This window comes from Dendrobates tinctorius, unplaced genomic scaffold (genome assembly GCF_039654945.1).
Source record: "Dendrobates tinctorius isolate UK_male_01 unplaced genomic scaffold, ASM3965494v1 ptg000060l, whole genome shotgun sequence".
Taxonomy (NCBI): Eukaryota; Metazoa; Chordata; class Amphibia; order Anura; family Dendrobatidae; genus Dendrobates; species Dendrobates tinctorius.
Window position 1 is genome coordinate 13976990 of NW_027361728.1, and position 25463 is coordinate 14002452.

Genomic DNA, 25463 nt, shown 5'->3' on the forward strand with positions numbered 1-25463 from the left:
AGCCCTTGTGGTTTCCAAGTTCTCTCCACATATCTAGATAAGCTCCTTGGGGGGGGGTCTAGTTTCCAAAATGGGGTCACTTGTGGGGGGTTTCCACTGTTTAGGCACATCAGGGGCTCTCCAAGCGTGACATGGCGTCCGATCTGAATTCCAGCCAATTTTGCATTGAAAAAGTCAAACGGTGCTCCTTCCCTGCTGAGCTCTGCCATGCGCCGAAACAGTGGTTCCCCCCACATATCAGGTATCAGCGTACTCAGGAGAAATTGCACAATAACTTTTGCAGTCCAATTTCTCCTGTTACCCTTGGTAAAATAAAAAAAATTGGACCTGAAGTAATTTTTTTGTGAAAAAAAAGTTAAATGTTAATTTTTTTTTTTAAACATTCAAAAAATTCCTGTGAAGCACCTGAAGGGTTAATAAACTTTTTGAATGTGGTTTTGAGCACCTTGAGGGGTGCAGTTTTTACACTGTGTTCCAAATTATTATGCAAAAAATATTTCCTCATATTTTCTCTAAATTACCTATATGAATTGCAGTCATTGTTGTTTTCCATTCATCTACTATTCTAGTATAATTGCAATGTTTTTGAACAAACTGCCTATGAAAACAGTATATTTTTAAAAATAAGAAACACTCAAAATGCATGTTCCAAATTATTATGCACAGCAGAGTTTTCAACCTTTTTATTTTGCGCAAAAAAATGGTCAATTGTGAAATTATAAGCATTATCAGCTTATTACAAAATGAATTCAAACCGTTTTCAAGTCAAAACTTTGTTCTAGGTGATGTTACATTTGCACATAGGACCCCTTGTTAGAAAGAAGCTTCTGAACTCTCTCGTCCATTGAATTTGACAGGTTTTGGATGGTTTGTGCTTCAATTGTTTTGCATGTGGACAGAATACTCTCCCAGAGCTGTTGCTTAGATGTGAACCGCCTCCCGCCATCATAGACACTCCTTTTGATGATGCTCCAGAGGTTCTCAATGGGGTTGAGTTCAGGGGAAGATGGTGGCCACACCATAAGTTTGCCCTCTTTTATGCCCATAGCAGCCAGAGATGCAGATGTGTTATTTGCAGCATGAGACGGTGCATTATCATGCACAAAAATGATCTTGCTGCGGAAAGCACGGTTCTTCCTCTTGAACCATGGCAGGAAGTGCTGTTTTAGAAACTCCACATAGATTATGGAGTTCATCTTTACCCCTTCAGGGATCCTAAAGGGGCCGACAATCTCTCTCCCCATGATTCAAGCCCAAAACATTACTCCACCTCCTCCTTGTTGGCGCCTTAGCCGTGTTTTCATGGGGTGTCCATCAACCAGCCATCCTCCACTCCATCTATCTGGACCATCGAGCGTTGCACGGCACTCATCGGTGAACAAAGCAGTTTGATAGTCAGTCTTCATGTATCGTTTGGCCCACTGGAGCCGTTTCTGCCTGTGTGCAGTGGATAGAGGTGGTCGACAGGATGGCTTGCGCACAGCTGCAAACCTCTGAAGGACCCTGCATCTTGTTGTTCGGGGACGTTGGAGGCACCAACAGCTTCAAAAACTTGTCTGCTGCTATGACAAGGCATTTTTGCAGCTGCTCTTTCAACCTGACGCAGTTGCCTGTTGGAAAGAGTCCTCAATTTTTCCTTATCAGCACGCACACGTGTGTGCTGGGAATCAGCTACATACTTCTTGATTGTGCGATGATCACGATGAAGTGTCTTGGCAATGTTGATTGTAGTCATGCCTTGACCTAAATACTCCACAATTTGTTGCTTCTCAGCAGCCGACACATCCTTTTTCTTTCCCATTTTGGCAAAAAATGTAGGCTGCTTAATAATGTGGAACAGCCTTCTTAAGTAGTCTTGCCTTTATTTGGACACGCCTGCCAAACTAATTTGCACAGGTATCTGCAATTGCTTTAAGTGATATAAAGAGCCCTGACACACATCACCATCAATGAGTTGAAATGACAGACAAAAAAATTCTAACCTTATCACTCCTAAACTCTTTTTGCATAATAATATGGAACACAGTTTAGAACGCTGTCACTTTTGGGTATTTTTTATCATAGACCCCTCAAAGTGACTTCAAATGTGATGTGGTCCATAAAAATAACATGGTGTTGTAAAAATGAGAAATCGCTGGTCAACTTTTAACCCTTATAACTTCCTAACAAAAAAAATGTTGGTTCCAAAATTGTGCTGATGTAAAGTAAACATATGTGAAATGTTACTTAAGTTTTTTGCGTGCCATGTCTCTGTGATTTAAGGGCATAAATATTCAAAGTTGGAAAATTGCTAAATTTTCAAAATTTTCGCCAAATTTCCATTTTTTTCACAAATAAACGCAAGTTATTTGAATGAAATTTTACCACTATCATGAAGTACAATATGTCATCAGAAGGCAATGTCAGAATCACCGGGATCCATGGAAGCGTTCCAGAGTTATTACCTCATAAAGGGACAGTGGTCAGAATTGTAAAAATTGGCCCGGAAATTAACATGCAAACCACCCTTGGGTAAAGGTGTTAATTTCTCCTTTTCAGAATAAAAAAAAAATTATTGCTTGGAAATTCGGAGACATGTTGTCAGAAGTTTGTAGACTAAAAGAACAATTTCAACTTTACTCAAAAATATACCTATGAAGAGAGAAATCAGACAAATTGAACATTTGCCAGAGCTGTAGATGATTAAATTAGTCATGCTGGGACCTGACAGATCCTCGTTAAAGCTCGGTTGATCTGGTGTAAAAAAAAAACAAAAACATCTTGTTACGTTCCTAATGTGTCTTTTTTTTTTTTTTTTTAACAGAAATATCGATACCAGGATGATGATCTCCCATCTCAAGAGCCAAGCTCCCCACATATCTTGAGTGAAAGAAGAAGCCCGGAATTGGTCCATGTCTCTGAAAAAAACATTTCACAGATTGAGAATGTCCATGGACTTGTTTCCCACTCACATATTTCTCCTTTAAAGGTGAGGACCCTTTATTTTTTGAAAGGCTGTGTTTCTTTTTTATATACCCTATTGCATAAGAAATGCCTGGAAATATGGCCAAAGACATGTATATTTCTCACAATTAAACCGATCATATAATTTTTTTTGTCGCTAATGACCCTCAGGAAAAAGCACCTCAATGTAATTGCTAGTGTACTACTTGTGCCAATGATTTTGTCCTGTTTTAGCGATGTTAATGTAAATGACTATTTTGACGTACTATTAATATATGTTAGCATCTGATTCAGGCCTTCATTTAAATCCCAAGATATAATAGAATCCTCTAATGATTAGTTAACTGTGTGCTTGATGCTGAGATCTCATGAAATGTTGAACATCTCCTGTGGCAGATTTACCAGCCCCCAAATGCTTTTTAGTGCATTCTGTCATTATGTTTGATGAGGTACAAAATCCTGGCCTTTTGAAGTTCTCATTTGTTAGGACCTGAGGCGTGTTATGGAGGTTCAGTATATTATGGAGTACTCCTTGCCAGCTTCAAGATTGCTAAATTAGTCTTTGTTGTCCTCAATGTATGTTGTGTTCCTAGAATGCTGAAAAAGCTTTGCCAGGGGCACATGTTCTCTTAAATCTTCATCTACCTCTTGTTTTCGAGCACACTATAAAAAATGTCAAGTATTGGAGCCTGTTTCTTTGTAGCTTGTTATACCAAGCTACCCTATTCTGCAGAGGTGTACACCGAACCTCTCAGGAAAGTTCATGTCCCCAGTGGCACTGACTCTTAATTTCTTTGTTTCCTACACATACACACTTTCTTCTTGTGACAGGTAGTATGAGAAGAAACTCATGTTTGTGTGCGTGCTGATACATACTTTAAAGTACATGTTATCCCGGTCGGTTTCTTAATGGCTCTCCATTGCTGCGAGGCTGTTAACCACTGAGCAATTTTATCTTCTGTGCCCACATAGTAAAGCCACACAGCGCGGCTACATGGTAATCTTGTGGCTGAAGACCTTGCCAACATGCAGTTTTGTTGCCGATTTAGTGTTACAAATTGGTAAACGGACACATGGTTTCACAGGTATCATTGTTGTCAGTTTTAATGAGGCCACCTCTGCTCTCCTTTCGTACCCTTATAGACAATTCAATCATAATAATGTTCATCTTGGATTCTTTTCCCCTACTCTGAAATAATGCATTTAAAACGTACCCCCGAATATATAGAAAAATGATTAACCCCCTTCACTCCGAAGCCTGTTTTCACCTTTATGACCAGGCTAAAATTTACAATTGACCAGTGTCACTTTATATGGTAATAACTTTGGAACGCTTTAACGGATCCCACTAATTCTGAGAGAGCTTTTTTTTTTCCGTGGCACATTGTACTTCATGATAGTGGTAACATTTCTTCGATTTGACTTGCGTTTATTTGTGAAAAAAATTGGAAATTTGGTGAAAATGTAGAAATTTTCAAACTTTTATGCGCTTAAATCAGAGCGTTATGTCACACAAAATAGTTAATAAATAACATTTCCCACATGTCTACTTTACATCAGCACAATTTTTTAAACATATTTTTTGTTAGGAAGTTACAAGGGTTAAAAGTTGACTATCAATTTCTCATCTTTACAACAAAATTAAAAAAAGTAATTTTTTTTGGACCACATCACATTTAACCCCCTTTACCCCTGAGGGTGGTTTGCCCGTTAATGACCGGGCCAGTCTTTACAATTCTGACCACTGTCCCTTTATGAGGTAATAACTCTAGAATGCTTTGACGGATCTTGGCGATTCTGAGATTGTTTTTTTTCGTGACGGATTGTGCTTCACGTTAGTGGTAAAATTTCTTCGATATAACTTGCGTTTATTTGTGTAAAAAAAACAAAACAGAAATTTGGCGAAAATTTGGAACATTTTGCAATTTTTAAACTTTGAACTTTTATGCCCTTAAAATAGAAATATGTCTCATAAAATAGTTAATAAATAACATTTCCCACATATCTACTTTATATCAGCACAATTTTGGAAGCAAATTTTTTTTTTTTGTTGTTAGGAAGTTATAACGGTTAAAATTTGACCAGCAATCTCTAATTTTTACAATACATTTTTTAGGGACCACCTCACATTTGCACTCACTTCGAGGGGGTCTATATGGCAGAAAATATTCAACAGTGACACCATTCTAAAATCTGCACCCCTCAAGCTGATCAAAACCACATTGAAGAATTGTATTAACCCTGCAGGTGTTTCACAGGAGCAGAAGCAACGTGGAAGGAAAAAATGAACATTTAACATTTTAGTCACAAAAATGATCTATTAGCAACAATTTTCACAAGGTTAAAAGGAGAAAATGGACAGATAAAGTTGTTGTACAGTTTTTCCTGAGTATGCCGATACCCTATATGTGGGGGAAAACCACTGTTTGGGCACGGAAGGGAAGGAGCGCCGTTTGACTTTTTCAAACCAAAATTGGCTGGAATTGAGGTCGGACACCATGTTGCATTTGGAGAGCACCTGATGTGCCTTAACAGTGGAATCCCCCCACAAGTAACCCCATTTTTGAAACTAGACCCCCCCCAGGGAACTTAGCTAGATGTGCGGTGAGCACTTTGAACTCCAATTGTTTCACTAAAGTTTATGATGCCCGAGCGTGAAAATAAAAAATCATATTTTTTCCACAAACATGATCTTTTAACCCCCATTTTTTTATTTTTCCAAGGGTAACAGGAGAAATTGGACTCCAAAAGTTGTTGTCCAATTTGTCCTGAGTACGCAGGTACCCTATTTGTGGGAGAAAACTACTTTTGGGGCACATATCTGGGGTTAAGTAGTGACATTTTGGAATGCAGTCTTTGATGGACTGGTCTGCTGGCGTCATATTCCATTTGCAGAGCCCCTGATGTGCCTAAACAGTAGAAACCCCCCACAAGTGACATTATTTTGGAAACTAGACCCCCCCCCCCCAAAGAGCTTATCTAGATGTGTGGTGAGCACTGTGAACCCTCAAGTGCTTCACAGAAGTTTATAACATTGAGCCGTGAAAAGGAAAAAAAATGGTGCAATCTCCTGGAAGACAGGTTCAGAAGACAGCCTCAGGCTCTTAGGAACGCGGGGTGAGCAGGACAGGAGAGAGAGGACCTGAAGCACCTGACTGTTGGGGGCGTGGCCTACACTCCGGAGAGCTAGGTGCTGAAGGAAAACTCCTAGAAAGGTATCTACGGGACAAAGTTACCCAGGGGCATAGACAGGGACGTAAACCAGATCAGGCCAGGGTCAAAGTACAAGATAGCATGACAGTACCAAAGGATTAGACAGAATGGATAGTCGGGGCCAGGCAGAGGTCAATACCAAGCGGACAGAGAAGGTACAGAAACAAAATCCAACAAGCAGTATCCAGAGATCAGACCTAGTCAAAAACCAAAGTATCAGGCACAAAACACACTTTCGCCCTTGGCTGAGTGTGTTGACCCCTGAGTATCACTGACGAGGGAAATTCCCGAATGGAGGCCATAAAAAGTCCACCCAGGGTCAGAGTGAGGCTACAGGAATTAACCCTAGAATAACAGCCAGACAAATCATGACAGCTAGTACCTGGTGATCTGGATTTCATCATGATGATATTGGGTCACCAATGCAATGATTGGGATGATGCAAGGGCAGAGGGGCTGTCTTTCACATTCTTGCTCGCTAAATGCTGCGGCGTTTAGGGGGGTTAAAGTCCCGGGAGCTGTGCACGCAAAATCGCCTGGACGTATCCATACATACAAGGTTGGTAAGTACCTAGCCACCTGAACGTATGGATACGTCCATTGTCGGGAAATGGTTAAAGTGCAGAGTGTGCACAATAATTGTATTTCTAAATACATTGCAGTAGGCTATATATTCTATGGAAATGGCAGGAATGAATATCCAATTTATCATAGAGAATTAGCATATGGATACCATAAAACTTAACATTTACTAAATCACAATAAAAAATGTGAAACATTCACGACATAAAACAGCCCAAGTGAACAAAAAAACAACAAAAAATGACACAGGTGCAGGACAAATAATTAAAAGCCTTATTGAACACCACAGACATATCCTTTTGGACTTTCTTACAAATAGACACAATGTAGTCTACGGGACTAAAAACATAATCTCTTCTATATTTTTTTTTTACCATGAATGGTGACCATACATTCACCAAAAATACATTTTAAGTTAAATTCAGGATGTTGCAAAACAACAATAAATCCTAGACAAATATATTTTCACAAAAAATCAGAAGGTGTATTATATAACTAGGCCCTCACAACACTCTCTAATGTCTAATATATGGCCACAGAAAACAGACCAATATACAATAAAACAGGTACCGGTAACATTTTAATAGGTAAATATCAGGCCATAATAGATCCTAACTATATATATATATATATATATATATATATATATATATATATATATATATATATATATATATATATATATAAAATTTTAATATATATTATGAGATATAGCTATAATAGAGCTGAGTCAATTTTCAAAATGTATAAATAAGAGAAGAGAATGGAGCTTTCAAGGGCTAAAGTTGTCTTTACTTGTACAAAATTGGCAAACGGGTAACAAGAAAATGAGAACCACAGGCAAAGCGTCCTGAGGGTGGTGGATAGGTAAGGAGGGGAAAATCAAACAAATGTATAAACCACTGTGGTGATTATAACCCCTCACAGAACCATGCAGACAAACATTAAAAATTGTGCCAAAATTTGCCAACTCTTAACCCATTATGCAAAGTGGCCCAAGAAACACATACAAGCATCTCCAATGCACATTTCATTTTGTCGTTGCTTTCACACTGGGATTTTTGACGCTCACAGTCACATTGCGCTTTATGGGTGAGCATTTAATTTTTGGTTCACATGTTACAACCTGTTTCACAGCATTGTCATTTCTTTATGCTATGTGATACACATGGTGTCCTTGCGATGCACGCATAATAACTGTATTATATGGGACTTTTCATTATGATTACGGTGTATTTGCGGGCAGGATGATGGAGCACCATCTGGCTCACATATGGCTCCGTTGCATCAATGCTCTTTTTTATCTTCCCTTTTCTGCATTTGTTCATAATTCTTAATTACTAATGTTATCACTAACAGATTGTACATGTATGTATATATTGCGCTGCTGTCATACTAACATCTGCTAATTGCTTATTGCATACACTTTGTGTTTTCACCGGTCTGACCGCCTACTAATATTTAAATGTGTACAATGTAAACCTAATTTTTTTTAATGATTCTATTGAAACCTAAATTAAATACAAAATTTATATTTTATTACCATTTTTTCCACATTGTTGAGGATATACATGCTCCTTTTTTTGTATTGTTCTATTCCCAATTTTAACCCCTTAATGACCGCCAATACTCCTTTTCACGTCGGCAGTCAAGGGTACTTAACGGCGCCGAGAAATAAGGGTATAGCATCCCCCAGAGTCAGAAATAATCCAAGGTCTAGGCTACCGAGGGTAGCTGAGACCCCAGAAAACATGATTCAGGTTGTTTTTTTTGTTCACGAAATAACCACAACTGCAAAAAAAAAAAAAGTCTGATTTCCCATTTAATTTCTCTCTCCTCTGATGTGCAATCACATGGGGTCCCCCGATGTGCTTCAGGTGTCCCTGGATCCTCCTGTATCCCCAACGTGATGTCCCCCGGCCAGCGGTGTCATCTTCTGGAAAGAAAATGGCGGGTGCATGCTCACCGAGATCGGCCGGCCGGCACCTGGCAACAATAGGAAATTTTTCCTATTGGTTCATTTTGATCACTGTGATAAGGTCTATCATAGTCATCAAAATAAAAAAAAAAATAGTAAAGCAAACCCCCTTTATCACCTCCTTAGGTAAAAATAATAAAATAGGAAAATGTATTTTTTTTTCCTCCATTTTCCGGTTGGGGCTAGGGTTGGGCTAAAGTTGGGGTTATGGTTAGGGCTGGGAATACGGTTAGGGCTGTGTTGAGGGGTTTCACTGTTTAGGTACATCAGGGGATCTCCAAATGCGACATTGATTCTAGTCAATTTTGCGTTCAGAAAGTCAAACGGTGCTCCCTCCATTCTGAGCCCTGCCATACGCTTAAACAGTGGCTTTCCCCCAAACAGTGGCTTTCCCCCAAACAGTGGCTTTCCCCCACATGCGTGCTCAGGAGAAATTGCACAACAAATTTTGTGGTCCATTTTCTCCTGATACCCTTGTGAAAATAAATTAAAACATTTGGTTCCAAAGTAATTTTTTTTGTGGAAAAAAAAGTAAAATGTTTATTTTTATTCGGTCGTCCATGACAGCACCACCTGAGAGAGGGGATCCGCCCTTTAGGAACAGGAAACCTACAGATACAAAAAGGGTGGCACCTCTCCCACGCATCAGTTGGTTTCCTGTTCCTAGAGGACAGGACTCTCTACAGATACGTCCGTCATGGAGTCGTCATTGAAATACCCAGGCCGGCTGACCGACCCAGGTAGCGAGGGGGTCTCCTACTTCGGTCAGTGCGGGGTCCCTGGAAGCGCCACGGTGGGGCCGGGTAGGTCACCACGGCAGTGGACGGAGCAGGTGGAGCAGGGGTCCGATGGATGCTCTCTCCAAAACGCCGGCACCTGGTATGTATGCCCCGGTCCTGCTGCGCTTCCCCAGGCCCGGTCCTCCCGGTCAGTGCTGGCCCCTGGCGGCGCTCATAGCGGGGGGGGCTGGGGCATTCCGAGCAGGGGCGCTGCGCGGCTCCTTCGCGCGCGCTCCCGCAGGGCTCTGGTGAGCGGCGGAAGTGACGCGGCGGAAGGGGAGGAGCGATAGCGCCGATACCGGAAGTCGGGTGCCGGCCGGCCTCCGGCGCGCGACGCGGGTGCACGCCTGTCCGGGGGTCGCACGGCGACCCGGGTGAGCCGAGGGGGGCCGGAGCATGGGGGAGGGAGCGCGAAGGCCGGGTGGGTGGTGCTATGGCAGGATACCTGCTGACCGGACACCAGGAGGCCATATAAGGCAGATGGGGACGCCGCTGGGGTGCTTCTGAAGGCCCCAGCAATGGATACAACGGAAGCCCCCTTAGACCAGCAGGACGAGGCGCAGGAGCGCCCGCAAAAACAGGCCACGACAAAACCGCATGCGAGTGGCCAGCAGAAAAAACAGAGACGAGCTAGCGACCAGAGCCGCGAAAGTTCCTCCAGGAAAGAACCCCCTGCCTCCCTCCGTGATCCGGTACCTGCTTCATCTGCATGGGTAAGAGATCTCCGTGAATGTACCCTGATGCAGTGTTCCCTTATGTTTTTTCGCAGGGGAAGAAGGCTACGGGAAAACAGAAGCACAGGGAATGTGCCCTCTGTAGTTCCCCCCTACCAGATGGCCACCCTAAAAAATTATGCCAACCATGCATTCGGCAAACGGTAGGGGTTAATAAAGACAGGGAGCCCAGGGGTAGATTGTCAGGCCCTTATACTCTCCCCCGTTTATGCAGGTAGCGGAAGAGACACCTGACTTCACTTCAAAGCTGAGAGAGATGATCAGGGCAGAAATGAAAGTCTTACCTCAAAGAGAACCTTCTAGGAGAAGAGGGGCTAGTGGTTCAGGCTCGGAGACCTCAGTCGCCCCTGGGAAAGGTGACAACTCCTCGGACTCCTCAGCCTCCTCGTCGTCTTCCTCGGATGAAGACTCTAGCCGGTTCTGCTTCCCCTTAGACCAGATGGACAGATTAGTGAAAGCAATACGGTCCACCATGGGGGTAGCAGAGAAAAAACGGGAACTCTCTGCACAGGACATAATGTTCGGGGGTCTAGACCCCAAAAAACGCAGAGCTTTTCCATTAAACGATAAGGTTCAGAGCCTAATTGACAGAGAATGGAAGAGACCAGAAAAAAGGGGCTCTATGCCACCAGCCTTTAAGCGGAGATACCCCTTTGATAACCCGGTAGTAAACTAATGGGATAAAGCCCCGAAACTAGACGCAGCAGTAGCCAAAGCATCTAAAAAATCCGCCATACCATTTGACGATATGGCCTCCTTGAAAGATCCGCTAGACAAAAAAGCGGATTCCTTTCTTAAAGGGACATGGGAGATGTCAGCAGGCGCATTAAGACCAGCGGTAGCTGCCACCTGTACAGCCAGATCCATGATGGTCTGGCTTGATCAGCTAGATTCTGAGCTAAAAGACGGAGCTTCAAGAACATCTATTCGGAAAAGTTTGCCGATCATTCAGAATGCCGCGGCTTTTTTAGCCGATGCTTCTGCAGACTCTGCAAGAATGGCGGCTAAAGCAAGCCGCGGGGCTATCTAATGCAGCGCGAAGAGAGCTCTGGTTAAAATGCTGGCCAGGAGAGATATTCAAGCCTGGTCCCGTCTCTGTTCCATTCCTTGCGAGGGGGAGTACCTATTCGGGCCCGTCTTGGACGAATTGTTAGAGAAAGCTGGAGATGACAAAAAGAAATTTCCCAGTCTCCCGAACCCCTCTTACAGACGTCCCTTTACCAGGAAAGGTTTTTTCCGGAGAAGGCCGTCCAGAGATCAGGGCAGATGGGATGAGAAAAAAAGGAAAGGTACAGGATTCATGTTTGGAGGGGGGCGCCAGGAAGGTCCAGCTCGGGATACGAAAAAGCCGCCCCAATGACTAGTTGCCCCGGTAGGAGGGAGACTAGCTGCCTTCTACCCATCCTGGTCTCTGATCTCTAATAGCAGCTGGATATTGGGGATAATAGCCGTGGGACTACGACTAGAGTTTTCTAGGGTTCCCCTTGATCAATTTAAAATCACCCCACTCAGGTCGTCTGCTTCAGAACAAGCTGCCCTGGAGGCCGAGGTTCATGACCTGTGCGCCAAGAAAGTCCTGATAGAGGTTCCAGAGGGAGAATGGGGGAAGGGATTCTACTCCCCTCTGTTCCTGGTCCGCAAACCAGACAGCTCCTTTAGGACGATAATAAACCTTAAGGCCCTCAACAAGTTTTTGGTCATACGTCCTTTTAAAATGGAAACGATTAAATCTGCAATAAAATTGCTGTTCCAAAACTGCTTTATGGTGGTGTTAGATTTATAAGACGCATACTACCATATACCCATCCATGCAGGCCATCAGCGGTTTCTCAGAGTGGCGGTTCAGTTGGATGGGTCAATTCGACATTTCCAATATGCGGCCCTCCCCTTTGGAGTGGCTGTCGCTCCCCGAGTATTTACTAAAGTAATAGCGGAGGTCATGGCCCATCTACGTGAATCGAACATTCTGGTGATCCCCTACCTGGACGATTTTCTTATTGTAGGTAAAACGGCGAATCATTGTTTACAACAGCTACAAAAGGCAATGTCTGCCCTAGAACGGTTAGGATGGTTGCTGAACGTCAAAAAATCTCGGTTGCAACCAATGAAAGTCCAACAATTCTTGGGCCTAACCCTGGATTCTGAGAAACAGGAATGCCGTCTGCCTCCGGAGAAGCTTGTTCGCCTCCATTATCAGATCCTGAACGCCTCCAATAACCCCACTATGTCCCTCAGGAAAGCCATGTCCCTTCTAGGCTCTCTTTCGGCCTGTATCCCGGCAGTCCAGTGGGCCCAGTTTCATGCAAGGAAACTACAGAGCGAGGTCTTATTACATCAAAAAGTCCTTGGGGGTTACTTGGAGGGTCAGCTAACCTTGTCCCATAACACTAGGGAGTCCCTAGAGTGGTGGTTAGACAAGGATAACTTGTCTAAAGGGGTGCCCTGGGAGTATAACGTAACCCGCATAGTCACCACGGATGCTAGTCCTTACGGTTGGGGAGCTCATATGGGTGAAATATTAGTCCAGGACCAATGGCAACATGATCAGTTAGGAATGTCATCTAACCTAAAAGAATTGACAGCAGTAGAACAGGCGGCTAAAAAGCTCCTTGTGTATCTACAGGGCCATCACGTGCGAGTGTTCTCCGACAATCAGGTCACCGTGGCATATATCAATCACCAAGGCGGGACCCGTTCCAGACCCCTGATGATTGTAGCAGAGCGGTTGTTCCATCTAGCAGAACAATACTTTCTATCTTTAACAGCGTTGCATATAAAAGGAAGAGACAACATCACGGCAGACTTTTTAAGCCGCAATCAGCTAAAGCAAGGGGAATGGTCCCTAAACACCTCCATATTCAATCTGATTGTTCAAAGGTGGGGATATCCAGAGGTAGACCTCTTCGCCACCAGAGACAACAGACAATTGAAACAATTCTGCTCCCTAAATCCCAGAGAGAATCCTCTGGCGGTAGATGCCTTCCTGATAAAGTGGGACTTCAGACTAGCCTATGCCTTTCCTCCCCTTTCTCTTCTACCCCTGGTGACGAGGAAAATCAGGAAAGACAGAGCGAGGGTTATAGTCATCGCTCCGTTTTGGCCCAGGAGAGCATGGTTCTCATGCCTCAGGACCATGTCAGTGTCCAATCCTTGGGTTCTGCCGGACATCCCGGATCTCCTGTCCCAGGGCCCAGTCTTCCATCCGCAGGTGGCTGGCCTACATCTGACGGCGTGGAGTTTGAACGGTCATTATTAGAAGAAAAGGGCTTCTCTGCAGACCTAATTAACACCCTACTTAAGAGTAGAAAAATCATTACCACAAAAATTTGTCAGAATTTGGAAAAAATTCCTTCAAAACTCAGGAGTAGTCGCTGGGGATTCAGCGCCGATAATGCAGATATTAGAGTTCCTCCAAAAGGTCTGGACATGGGGTTCTCTACCAGTACCCTTAAAGTACAAGTGTCAGCCTTGGGGGCCCTGTTTAGCTGTAACATCGCTGGTAATTATTGGGTAAGCAGGTTCATTAAGGCGGCAGGTAGATCCAGGCCAATAATGAAGGATAGATTCATGCCGTGGGACTTGAACCTAGTCCTCACTGCTATGACGGAGACCCCATTCGAACCTATCTCGTCGGCTTCCCTAAAAAATCTGTCCCTCAAAGTAGCCTTCCTGGTAGCTCTAACATCAGCCCGCAGAATAAGCGATATCCAGGCTTTATCTAGGTGTCCTCCTTATTTACAGTTCAAAGAGGATAGGGTAATACTTAGACCTGATCCAGCGTACTTGCCGAAGGTAGTTTCTAGTTTCCATAGGACACAGGAAATAGTTCTTCCATCCTTCCTCCCTAATCCAACTAACGAGAAGGAAAAGAAACTACACACCCTGGATGTCAGGAGAGGCCTCATAGAATATCTGACAGTCACCGATCCCTGGAAGAAAGATAATGCCCTATTTATCTCTCATCAAGGCCCCAGAAAAGGTTGTAGGACATCAAAAAATACAATAGCCAGATGGATTAGAGAGGCGATTTCAATAGCATACACCTCAAAGGGCAGGTCGCCACCCGGGAAGCTGAGGGCGCATTCCACCAGGGCCATGGCGACCTCATGGGCCGAAAGATCAGAAGTCTCCATTGACCAGATATGTAAGGCGGCTACTTGGTCCTCTCCGAGCACTTTTTATAGTCATTATAGGCTAGACCTGGGTGCTTCCACAGACCTCTCTTTTGGTATAAGGGTGCTGCAGGCTGTAGTCCCTCCCTAAAGCTGATGTTACTCTCTGTAAATCTCTCAGGTGGTGCTGTCATGGACGACCGAATAAAGTCTTAGTTACTCACCGGTTAATGGTATTTTTCGGAGTCCATGACAGCACCCGTATATTCCCTCCCTTAGTTTAATTGGGGTGTGCACGTCTATTTCTTGTATATGCTCACTGGTGTTAAAAGTTTATAAATTGTAAAGAATACTGTACATAAATCATGCATTAACCTTGGAAGTCCTCTTGTGCTCTGTAATCCAACTGATGCGTGGGAGAGGTGCCACCCTTTTTGTATCTGTAGGTTTCCTGTTCCTAAAGGGCGGATCCCCTCTCTCAGGTGGTGCTGTCATGGACTCCGAAAAATACCGTTAACCGGTGAGTAACTAAGACTTTTTTTCCTTTCACATTTGCTTTAGTTTTCGTGAAGCACCTGAAGGGTTAATAAACTCCGTGAATGTGGTTTTGAGCTCCTTGAGGGGTGCAGGTTTTAAAGTGGTGTCACTTTTGGATATTGTATTTTCTCTTATATTGACCCCCCAAACACTTGTAATGTGAGGTGGTCCCTAAAATAATGGTTTTGTAAATTGTTTGAAAAATGAGAAATCGCTGGTCAACTTTTAACCCTTATAACATCCTAACAGAAAAAATTATGCTGCTAAAATTGTGCTGATGTAAAGTAGACATGTGGGAAATGTTATGTATTAACTATTTTGTGTAATGCCACTCTCTGATTTAAAGGGAATCTGTCACCCTTTTTTTCGACTATGAGCTGCCGCTTCTGACATCAGGGGCTTATCTACAGCATTCTGTAATGCTGTAGATAAGCCCCCAATGTAACCTGAAAGATAAGAAAAAAGAGTTAGATTATACTCACCGGGGGGCGGTCCGGTCTTGGTCCGATGGGTGTTGCGGTCCGGCGCCTCCCATCTGTTGAGGGCAGAGCAGAATACTGCAGTACGCAGGCGCCAGACCTCTCCCGGTGCCTGCGCACTGCAGGACTCTGCTCTGCCCTCAACAGGGCAGAGCAGTGTGCCTGCGCCGGAGCCACGACAGGAAAGAAAGAAGAGGACGTCACCGTTAGAAGATGGGAGGCGCCGGACCGCAACACCCATCGGACCAAGACCGGGACCGCCCCCTCTGGTGAGTATAATCTAACTTTTTTTTTTCTTATCTTTCAGGTTACATCGGGGGCTTATCTACAGCATTACAGAATGCTGTAGATAAGCCCCTGATGTTAGTGGCGGCAGCTAATAGTCGAAAAAAAGGGTGACAGATTCCCTTTAAGGGTACAAAAATTTAAAGTTTGAAAACTGCAAATATCTTATTTTATTTGTAAACAAATGCAAGTCATGTCGAAGAAATGTTACCACTAACATGAAGTACAATATGTCACGACAAAATAGTCTCAGAATCAGCGGGATCCGTTGAAGCATTCCAGAGCTATAACTTCAAAGTGACAGTGGTGCAAATTGTAAAAATTTGCTCTGTCACTAAGGGGTTAAGTAGGATATTGTCTGCAATTTGAATATTGCGAAATTATAGATGCAGGTGCACTAGAATAAAAATGGTTTTCGTCCTTCTAGCTTTTATGTCTACAAATAGTCCAGAGCTGCTTGAAAATAACATTCATGTGGAAAATTCTTAGTGTCTTGGTGCCTCAAGGGCACAATGGTGTCACCAGAGGATCATCTCTCTAGTAATAGTTGCTTTTAGCCACCTCCTCTCATGAACTGTGCCTTCTTTCTGTACTATCTCTGCTGGGTGTGTGAGGGTGAAGCAGGTATCACAGTAACATCAGCAGCAAAGGAAGGAGATGGTGCTGCTGTCAGTCATGCAAGGGGTCTGCGCTACACAAGACATTTTCTTTAGCGGAACCATTTGGCTATGTGCGCACATTGGGTATTTGCTTGCAGTAATTTTTGCAAGGTTTCTCCATCTCTTGGCAGCAAAAACGCTGCGGAAAAATCTGCAGCGTTTTTGGTGCGTTTTTGCATGAGTTTTGAATGCATTTTATTCCTGTGCATTCAATGGGTCAAAAACACAGGCAAAAATGCACAAAGAATTGACATGCTGCAGATTAAAACGCACAGTAAATCCTGAAAGGAAAAATACTGGTCATGTGCACAACACTTCAGGAGTCTCATTGACTTTGCTGGCATAAGGATAACATTGCGTTTTTGGGCCAACTCTGCAAGGAATAAAAAATGCATCAAAAACGCACCGTGTGCACACAGCCTTATGGTATATGCACATGTTGCGGATTTTTCCTCACAGATTTTGCTAAATCCGCAGGTAAAATGACCTGCGTGTTACCTATGGGTTTAGTGCAGATTTCCTGCAGTTTTTGTGTGGATTTCGCCTTCGTTTTTACACCTGCAGATTCCTAGAATGGAATAGGTGTAAAAATGCTGCAGATTCTGCAGAAAGAATTGACATGCTGCAGAAAATAAACCGCTGCAAATCTGCATGGAATTTTCCATAGCATGGGCACAGCAGATTTGGTTTTCCATAGGTTTACATGGTACTGTACACTGCATGGAAAACTGCTGTGGATCCGCAGCCAAATCTGCAACGTGTGCACATACTCTTAGGCTGTGTGCACACGTTGCGTTTTTTATTGCGTTTTCCCACCTCGAAAACGCAAATAAAACGCATCCATGCAATCCTGTGGGATTCCGCAATGCTGTGCTAATGCTGCGTTTTTTTCCGCTGCGGAATCGCATAGCGGAAAAATACGCAGCATGCTCATTCTTTTTGCCGAATCACGGCGATTCTGCCGCCATAGCATTGCATTGAAACGCTCACTTTACACATGTGGCTATGCCCACCATGCGTAAGGTGAGCGCTCAATGTGCGGATGGTCCCGCAAAATTAATGAGCATGCTGCGTTTTTTGTTCGCTATGCGTTTTTTGAGCGGAAAAAAACGAATCAATGTGCACAAAGTGCGGAATTAATTTAAAATGAATGGGATGCTTTTATGCGTTTTTGAAGCGTTTTGACTGGGACAAACGCTTAAACGCTTACGTGGGCACACAGCCTTAATGTATTGTATAGTTCATTTGAAAATTTTTAAATTTGTGTAAGGAGAAATCGAGAACAAAAGCCATTTCACTATTTAATTTTTTTTTTATTGAAATTTGTTTACCACTGTAGAAGTTCCCACAATGAGTATTTGGGTGTTGCAGGCTTTCTGTATCATTTCTGCAGCAATTGGCTAAATAAGGTTACTTGCATTTTTCATTGCATTTTTATAGCATTTTTTTTTTCAGCTGTGTTTTTGTCTTTTTGGTATGTCATTATTTATTTATTTATTTATTTTTTTTTAACTAAAACTGCTTTGCTTTGTTAACTCCCCGTTACTTGGCTTTGATAAAACTTGGATAGCCATGTATGGATTACATGCGTATTTAGTGCATTGCCAAAGTGGAAACACAATAAAAACATAAGTTTTTTTCTATGTGTATTTAACCTAATTATTTACATGCCTAAAAGGAAAGTCTACAAATATGTAATATTTACTGCAAGGGAGTGTTGACATGTTAAAAAATATGCACCAGCAAAATGCAATAAAAGCTTGTTGTGGGAATTTACATTTTTAAAGTGAATTTATTTTTATAATTATCAATAATTGAAGCTGGTCTGCGTGTGGAGTAGATTAACGGAATTGATAGTGCTGGAACCCGCCTAAAACCAGTTTGTGATGCGTACATTTAGAGCTTAGGAGCCACGTGGACCACAGACTGCCATAGTCAGGAGCGTTTTCTAGGCAAGACTTGTCATCTCTGCGGGAAGACCTGTTGATAAATGCGGCAGACTTTCGGAGCCTTTGCTTCTTTCTGCCATGACAAACATTCAGCACCCTGCAAATGTGTTGGAAGAGGGTTTATGTGGTGACCGATGGCGACGCCCCCCTTTGTCTAATCGCATAGATACCAAAGTCTTTTGATCTTTATTTTGCTGCCAGATCATACTGTGAAATGGAGTGAACCCATGTAATGGCCTCCCAAGTGTTTTAACCCCTTAGTGACGGAGCCAAATTTTTGACCAATGTCACTTTATGTGGTAATAACTCTGGAACGCTTCAACAAATCCCAGTGATTTCGAGATTGTTTTTTTCGTGACACATTGTACTTTATGATAATCATAAGTTTAGGTCAATGTGTTTTGTTTTTATTTATAAAAAATATCAGAAATTTTGAGAAAAATGTTACAAAATTAAAAATTTTCAAACTTTGATTATCCCTTTAATCCAGATAGTCATAGCACAGAAAAACATTAATAAATAACATTTCCCACATGCCTGCTTTACATCAGCACCATTTGTAAATTGTTCTTTTATTTTGTTAGCATTTTAGGAGGTTTAAAAATGTAGCAATAATTTTTCATTTTATCAAAGAAATTTACACAATTTATTTTTTAGAGACCTATCCAGGTTTGAAGTGCTTTTGGGGGTCTTATATATTGGAAACCCCCCAAGAGTTATACTATTTTAAAAACAGCACCCCCTGACATATTGAAAACTGCAGTCAGGTAGTTTATTAACCCTTCAGGTGATTTTCAGGAATTAATGCAAAGTGGCATGACAGAAATGAAAATGTGTATTTTTACTACCTAAATGCCGCTAACTTCTGAACAGGTTACAACAGCTGTCAGACTCTAAGGTCACTATTTGGTCGTGAATTGCCATGGCAAACATCAGGCCCACACAATCATAATCTCAGGGTGCGGATAGGGATAAAGAGGAAGCCCCCCACACTCTATTAACCATTTATATGATGTTGTCACTATTGACAACAGCATCTAAGGGGTTAAAAAGATTTGGACGGTGCAAACACTGATTGTGGCTGATGCAGCAAGTTGTCAGCTATAGTGGACAGCCGACAGCTACTGGATTGTCACCTGTATGTGGAGGCTATTCTCTTATATCTCACGTCAGTTAAAAGGCGTATTGGCGGCCATTATGGGGTTAATTTGTAAATATGCAGAAGGTAGTGCCAAAAGGCTAGAGAAATAAGGTGTACAAAATGGCACGGTTTTTCAGTGTTATACTACCTAAAAAAAATGAAACCTTGATAGCCCTGCTTAAAGCTAGCTCAGCCTGACAAGAGGCAGCCATGTCTAGTGGAAAACTTCTCTGAGATCCTGGGAGGCTGGTATACCCAGTCCTACATGAACGATGTGTGTTGTTTTTTTTGCTCTGTGATGGTAACCTGCTGCGTTTTTTTTTTTTTTTTTTTTTTTTTTAATACTGCAGCATGCCACTCCTTTCAACATTTTTGCAGCATATTTTTACCTGTAGAAAGCAATGACTAAGTGCAACAGCCACAAGACTTGCGTTCGTAAGGAAATTAACATGTTCGAGCATACATTGATAACAACCTTATCTGAGCATGTTTCCTTATCACTAGTTATGAAGCTTATTATTTTCCTGTGTACACGGTTTGATAAAAATAAAATGGCTTATTTTTAACCGAGAGCCAGCTGGACATGCGTAATAACCTGTATAAGGCACGTGGCCCATGGCATTGAGATGGCGCTGCAAGGACAGGAACTTGACTGATGTCTGAGGATGCTTTGAGCTGGCTTGTTTATAGCTCCATGGAAGGGGGATTCAGTGTATCATCCTGGAGCGAGGTGTAAATGCACCGAAGACTTTCCTTACAGCAATTTATGACCTTTTTGTAAGCTAAAATTGGTTGTTTTTATGTTTCATATACAGCATGGCACTGCTTCCCTGACTCTCAGCTTTCTGCTTGTTTGCTGGGAAATGCTTGCCTGAAGATTAAACTTTTGGACCAGCGGCATGGTTGAGCTTCTGCTCCAACTGTGCGCTCTCTGATGCTGTAAACAGAAGCATTTTTGCTGGTCATACTGTGCAACGATCCAGTCAACTCTAGATAAGCCATTACAAGCTCTATTAAAAAGCTTGTAAGCACTGTGCATACTCGGCCACTGCTGGTAGACTGCAGCGGTGGTCAGTAACCTAACCTCTGCTCTTGAGAGGGATTTAATGAGTTTTGCTTTTTAACAGTGGATTGTCCAAAATGGAAAAGTATCTTGCAAAAGTTCCCTGTATGTAGATAGAAGAGGTAGTTAGCAGGGCTGTGGAGTTGAAGTCGGAGCCCATTTTGGTGGAGTCATTGTCATGGAAATTGAGGAGTCTGAGGTTTGGCTTACAGACTCCACAGCCCTGGTAGTTTGTAACCTTTTTTCTGTTTATTGTGTAAGTTTCACTGTACACTAAAGCCCAAATAGAGTTCATTAACAGCAGCGATCATATTGAAGTGCTTGATTGTCAGTGGAGGATGCTTCATTGGCCTTTGCATGGGATACAAGGGGGGTGCGGGAGTGTGACTGTCACCTTAGGTTAGGGATTCATCAGTGCAGCATATCACATGGGTGCTCCACCAGCTACATTGTGCGTTTATATACTGAGACAACCCATTTTAGATAATTAAACAAAATTCATAATTTGATACTTAAATGAATAAAACTTTACAAATTGTTCTGATAGCTCATACTGCCATCAAATTATCTTGGTTGTTAAGTGGTTAACGTGGTGTGTTATACTCAGTGAGCAGTAGGGGGCAGTATGAGTTTACTAGATTGCTTCAGTGATGAGAACACCTCTTCAATATATCTGCTTTTTCAGTCTACAAATATTCATGCCACATGCAGAATTTATGAAGACTGATGTCATTTTTGAACTTGAATAAGTTACCCTTTACATGTATACAGCACATACTATGGGGATAGTCGGGAGCGTGCTATATGGTGATTATATTATCAGTCACCTTTAGAATAATCTTCAGCTTGTAAACATAACAGCCCATCATACATGTTATTTCACCCCCAGAAATGGAAACAAAGCCTTGCAACTGTCAAGTGAAAATTCTGTGGCAGTTTTCAGGATTTTATGAGAACATATTTGCGGATTGGTTGTGTGTGACATTTAGAATATTTCTATGAATACATGAAGGTTTGCATGTCAGTTTTGTGAGTGCTTTACTTTCACACATCAGTTTTTTGCCGTCAGGCAGGATCCGGCTTTTTTTTTAGAAAAAACGGATCCGGCATAAATTTTGGAGAACTGTAGAAACGGATCCGTTTTTTTGCTGGATCCGTCTCTGTTCCTGGGGGCTGGCCAATTGGATCTGAGCATGCGCAGACTTAAAAAAACCGGATCCGGTGGCTGGATCCGTCTTTTTCTGGATCCGGCGCCCATAGACTTTCATTGTAGCAAAAAGCTGGAAGCGCCGGATCCGGCGCTTCCGGCTTTTTCGCCGGAGACAAAAAAACGTTACAGTAGCCGTTTTTTCCAGACGCCGGAATGAGACAAGTTGCCGGATCCGGCAAAAAACGGATGAAACGCAATGCCATCCGGCACGATCCGGCGCTAATGCAAGTCAATGGGGAAAAACTGGATCCGGCATTGCATTTTGCCGGATCCGGTTTTACAAAAAAAAGCCGGATCGCGCCTGAAGGCAAAAAACTGATGTGTGAAAGAGGCCTTAGTCTTGAGCTGTATTTTTGGGATTGAAGAGGTTGCATTATTATATTTCTTCCCTCCACACAGTGCTGCAATATTTATAAAGTGCCGTTGCTTTTTAATATTTCATTTCATCCCCCACCATGCAAGCAAGGCCTGTGTCTGTCCTCCTACATTGTTCTTCCACCTCAGTAACTATACACTACATAGCAGTCGGTGTGTTCTGGGGATGTGCTCACTGCTCGTCATTTCACCTCGGTCCTCTAAAGATGGCACAGTGCTGGTACATAACAGATGGCTCGATGCCAAGCCATTTTAGAAATCTCACATTAAAGATTACTAAAGTGTATCTGCCCCTAGATTTCACAGCACAGACTGCTTATCTTATCACATAGATCCCTTAGACCTGATGAGTTTGAGGTATTTGCTTTGAAAAATTCACCACGAAATGGCTGTAATCCTGATAGTAAGATGAGCATTTTTCTTTGTTTCCTTTTTTTATGAGCCAGTGTCATGCTTTTGCGCTTCGCAGTCTAAAGTACAGACTGTGATGCAGGGACTGACCATCTGTCTCCTGCCCCAAACTGGACAGCCTCATAATCATGTATTGGTGGTTGTCGGCCACCTTTTCCAGACTGTAACTATACAGATCTGGGTTCTCCTACAATAAAGTGTCCTTACCCCAATATTACACCATAGCTGAGCAGACTTGACAAATTCAGGAATCTAGAGAAGATGGACAACCTCCAGAGCGGCTGAGGGGCCTGCTGTAAATAAAATGAGCGGGTACAGCTAGGAAACCAGGGGGATATCCCCATCTTATAAATTAATGTTAGGCTATGCAATCATTTTCTGATCAGTCAGGGTACAACCTTTGATATGGTGGCTCAGTGGTTAGCACTGTTGCCTTGCGGCGCTGGGGTCCTGGGTTCAAATCCCACCATGGACAACATCTACAAGGAGTTTGTATGATCTCCCAGTGTTTGCTTGGGTTTCCTCCGGCTAATCCGGTTTCCTCCCACGCTCCAAAGACATACTGATAGGGAATCTAGATTGTGAGCCCCATTGGGAACAGTGCCACAAATGTCTGTAAAGCGCTGTGGAATTAATGGCGCTATATAAATGAGTAAAATAAATAAAAAAAATAATTACTCAGTCTTGAGCTTTCCTTTGCACAGCAGCTTATCCAGTTGTGGCAGGCACTGCACCATGCCCAAGTCACTTATATTTTGCGATGATTGTGCATATAATATCTCCATGTACGCATGTTGTACGCAGTCATTCTAGAACTCATGGATGTCTATAGAAAGAGCGGAGTACATGCTTATCCAGTGTCACACTTTGGCCTTGGTTCATTAGGCAGTTTTGCCTGTTTTCTTCTTGTATAAAACTGTTACAGTGGGGCAAAAAGGTAGTTAGTCAGTCAGCAATAGTGCAAGTTCCACCACTTAAAAAGATGAGAGGCGTCTGTAATTTACATCATAGGTAGACCTCAACTATGGGAGACAAACTGAGAAAAAAAAATCCAGAAAATCACATTGTCTGTTTTTTTTTCATTTTATTTGCATATTATGGTGGAAAATGAGTATTTGGTCAGAAACAAAATTTCATCTCAATACTTTGTGATATATCCTTTGTTGGCAATGACAGAGGTCAAACGTTTTCTGTAAGTCTTCACAAGGTTGCCACACACTGTTGTTGGTATGTTGGCCCATTCCGCCATGCAGATCTCCTCTAGAGCAGTGATGTGTTTGGCTTTTCGCTTGGCAACACGGACTTTCAACTCCCTCCAAAGGTTTTCTATAGGGTTGAGATCTGGAGACTGGCTAGGCCACTCCAGGACCTTGAAATGCTTCTTACGAAGCCACTCCTTCGTTGCCCTGGCGGTGTGCTTTGGATCATTGTCATGTTGAAAGACCCAGCCACGTTTCATCATCAATGCCCTTGCTGATGGAAGGAGGTTTGCACTCAAAATCTCACGATACATGGCCCCATTCATTCTTTCATGTACCCGGATCAGTCGTCCTGGCCCCTTTGCAGAGAAACAGCCCCAAAGCATGATGTTTCCACCACCATGCTTTACAGTAGGTATGGTGTTTGATGGATGCAACTCAGTATTCTTTTTCCTCCAAACACGACAAGTTGTGTTTCTACCAAACAGTTCCAGTTTGGTTTCATCAGACCATAGGACATTCTCCCAAAACTCCTCTGGATCATCCAAATGCTCTCTAGCAAACTTCAGACGGGCCCGGACATGTACAGGCTTAAGCAGTGGGACACGTCTGGCACTGCAGGATCTGAGTCCATGGTGGCGTAGTGTGTTACTTATGGGTAGGCCTTGTTACATTGGTCCCAGCTCTCTGCAGTTCATTCACTAGGTCCCCCCGCGTGGTTCTGGGATTTTTGCTCACCGTTCTTGTGATCATTCTGACCCCACGGGGTGGGATTTTGCGTGGAGCACCAGATCGAGGGAGATTATCAGTGGTCTTGTATGTCTTCCATTTTCTAATTATTGCTCCCACAGTTGATTTCTTCACTCCAAGCTGGTTGGCTATTGCAGATTCAGTCTTCCCAGCCTGGTGCAGGGCTACAATTTTGTTTCTGGTGTCCTTTGACAGCTCTTTGGTCTTCACCATAGTGGAGTTTGGAGTCAGACTGTTTGAGGGTGTGCACAGGTGTCTTTTTATACTGATAACAAGTTTAAACAGGTGCCATTACTACAGGTAATGAGTGGAGGAAAGAGGAGACTCTTAAAGAAGAAGTTACAGGTCTGTGAGAGCCAGAAATCTTGATTGCTTGTTTCTGACCAAATACTTATTTTCCACCATAATATGCAAATAAAATGAAAAAAAAACAGACAATGTGATTTTCTGGATTTTTTTTTTCTCAGTTTGTCTCCCATAGTTGAGGTCTACCTATGATGTAAATTACAGATGCCTCTCATCTTTTTAAGTGGTGGAACTTGCACTATTGCTGACTGACTAAATACTTTTTTGCCCCACTGTATAAACTTTGTAAAATTTTTGCCGAAACTCAGTTATGCAAGGATTTTGCCATTTCCAGCCAGCTCCAATTTAAAAAATAATAATGGAGTGGATTCTAAGAGTGAGTGGCCATCAAATCATCACACTATAAGTGCCAAAAATGAGGTACCGTAAATTACAACAGAAGTTTTCTCAAAGCTGTTGCTGGGCTACATTTCTTACAGTGGCACACGACAGCTGAGATATGTGTCAAATTCATTAAAGAGAATCTGTCACCAGGTTTTTGCTACCCCATCTGACAGCAGCATTATGTATAGAGAGAGACCCTCATTCCGTTGATGTATTGCCTACTAGTCTGCTTACAACTGTTTTGTTGAAATAACTTCTAATCTGCTGCAGATCTCTGAATGCTGAGCTCTGTATAACCCCGCCTCCACCACTCAATAACTGCTCTCTATGTACTCTGGCGGCTTTCTTCCTGTGGAGAATTGATTGTGGGGGTT

General features: G+C 42.7%; 1 protein-coding gene across 17 annotated transcripts in view; it reads left to right on the forward strand.

The window, feature by feature from the left end:
• The window catches only part of DLG1 (discs large MAGUK scaffold protein 1), a 322080-nt gene that overhangs the window by 81374 nt on the left and 215243 nt on the right, over nt 1-25463 (forward strand). For all 17 annotated transcript variants that reach the window (XM_073578713.1, XM_073578705.1, XM_073578707.1 and 14 more), the window contains one exon: nt 2804-2968. In XM_073578713.1, the coding sequence (XP_073434814.1) occupies nt 2804-2968 (165 nt within the window). The remainder of the gene's footprint in view (nt 1-2803; nt 2969-25463) is intronic.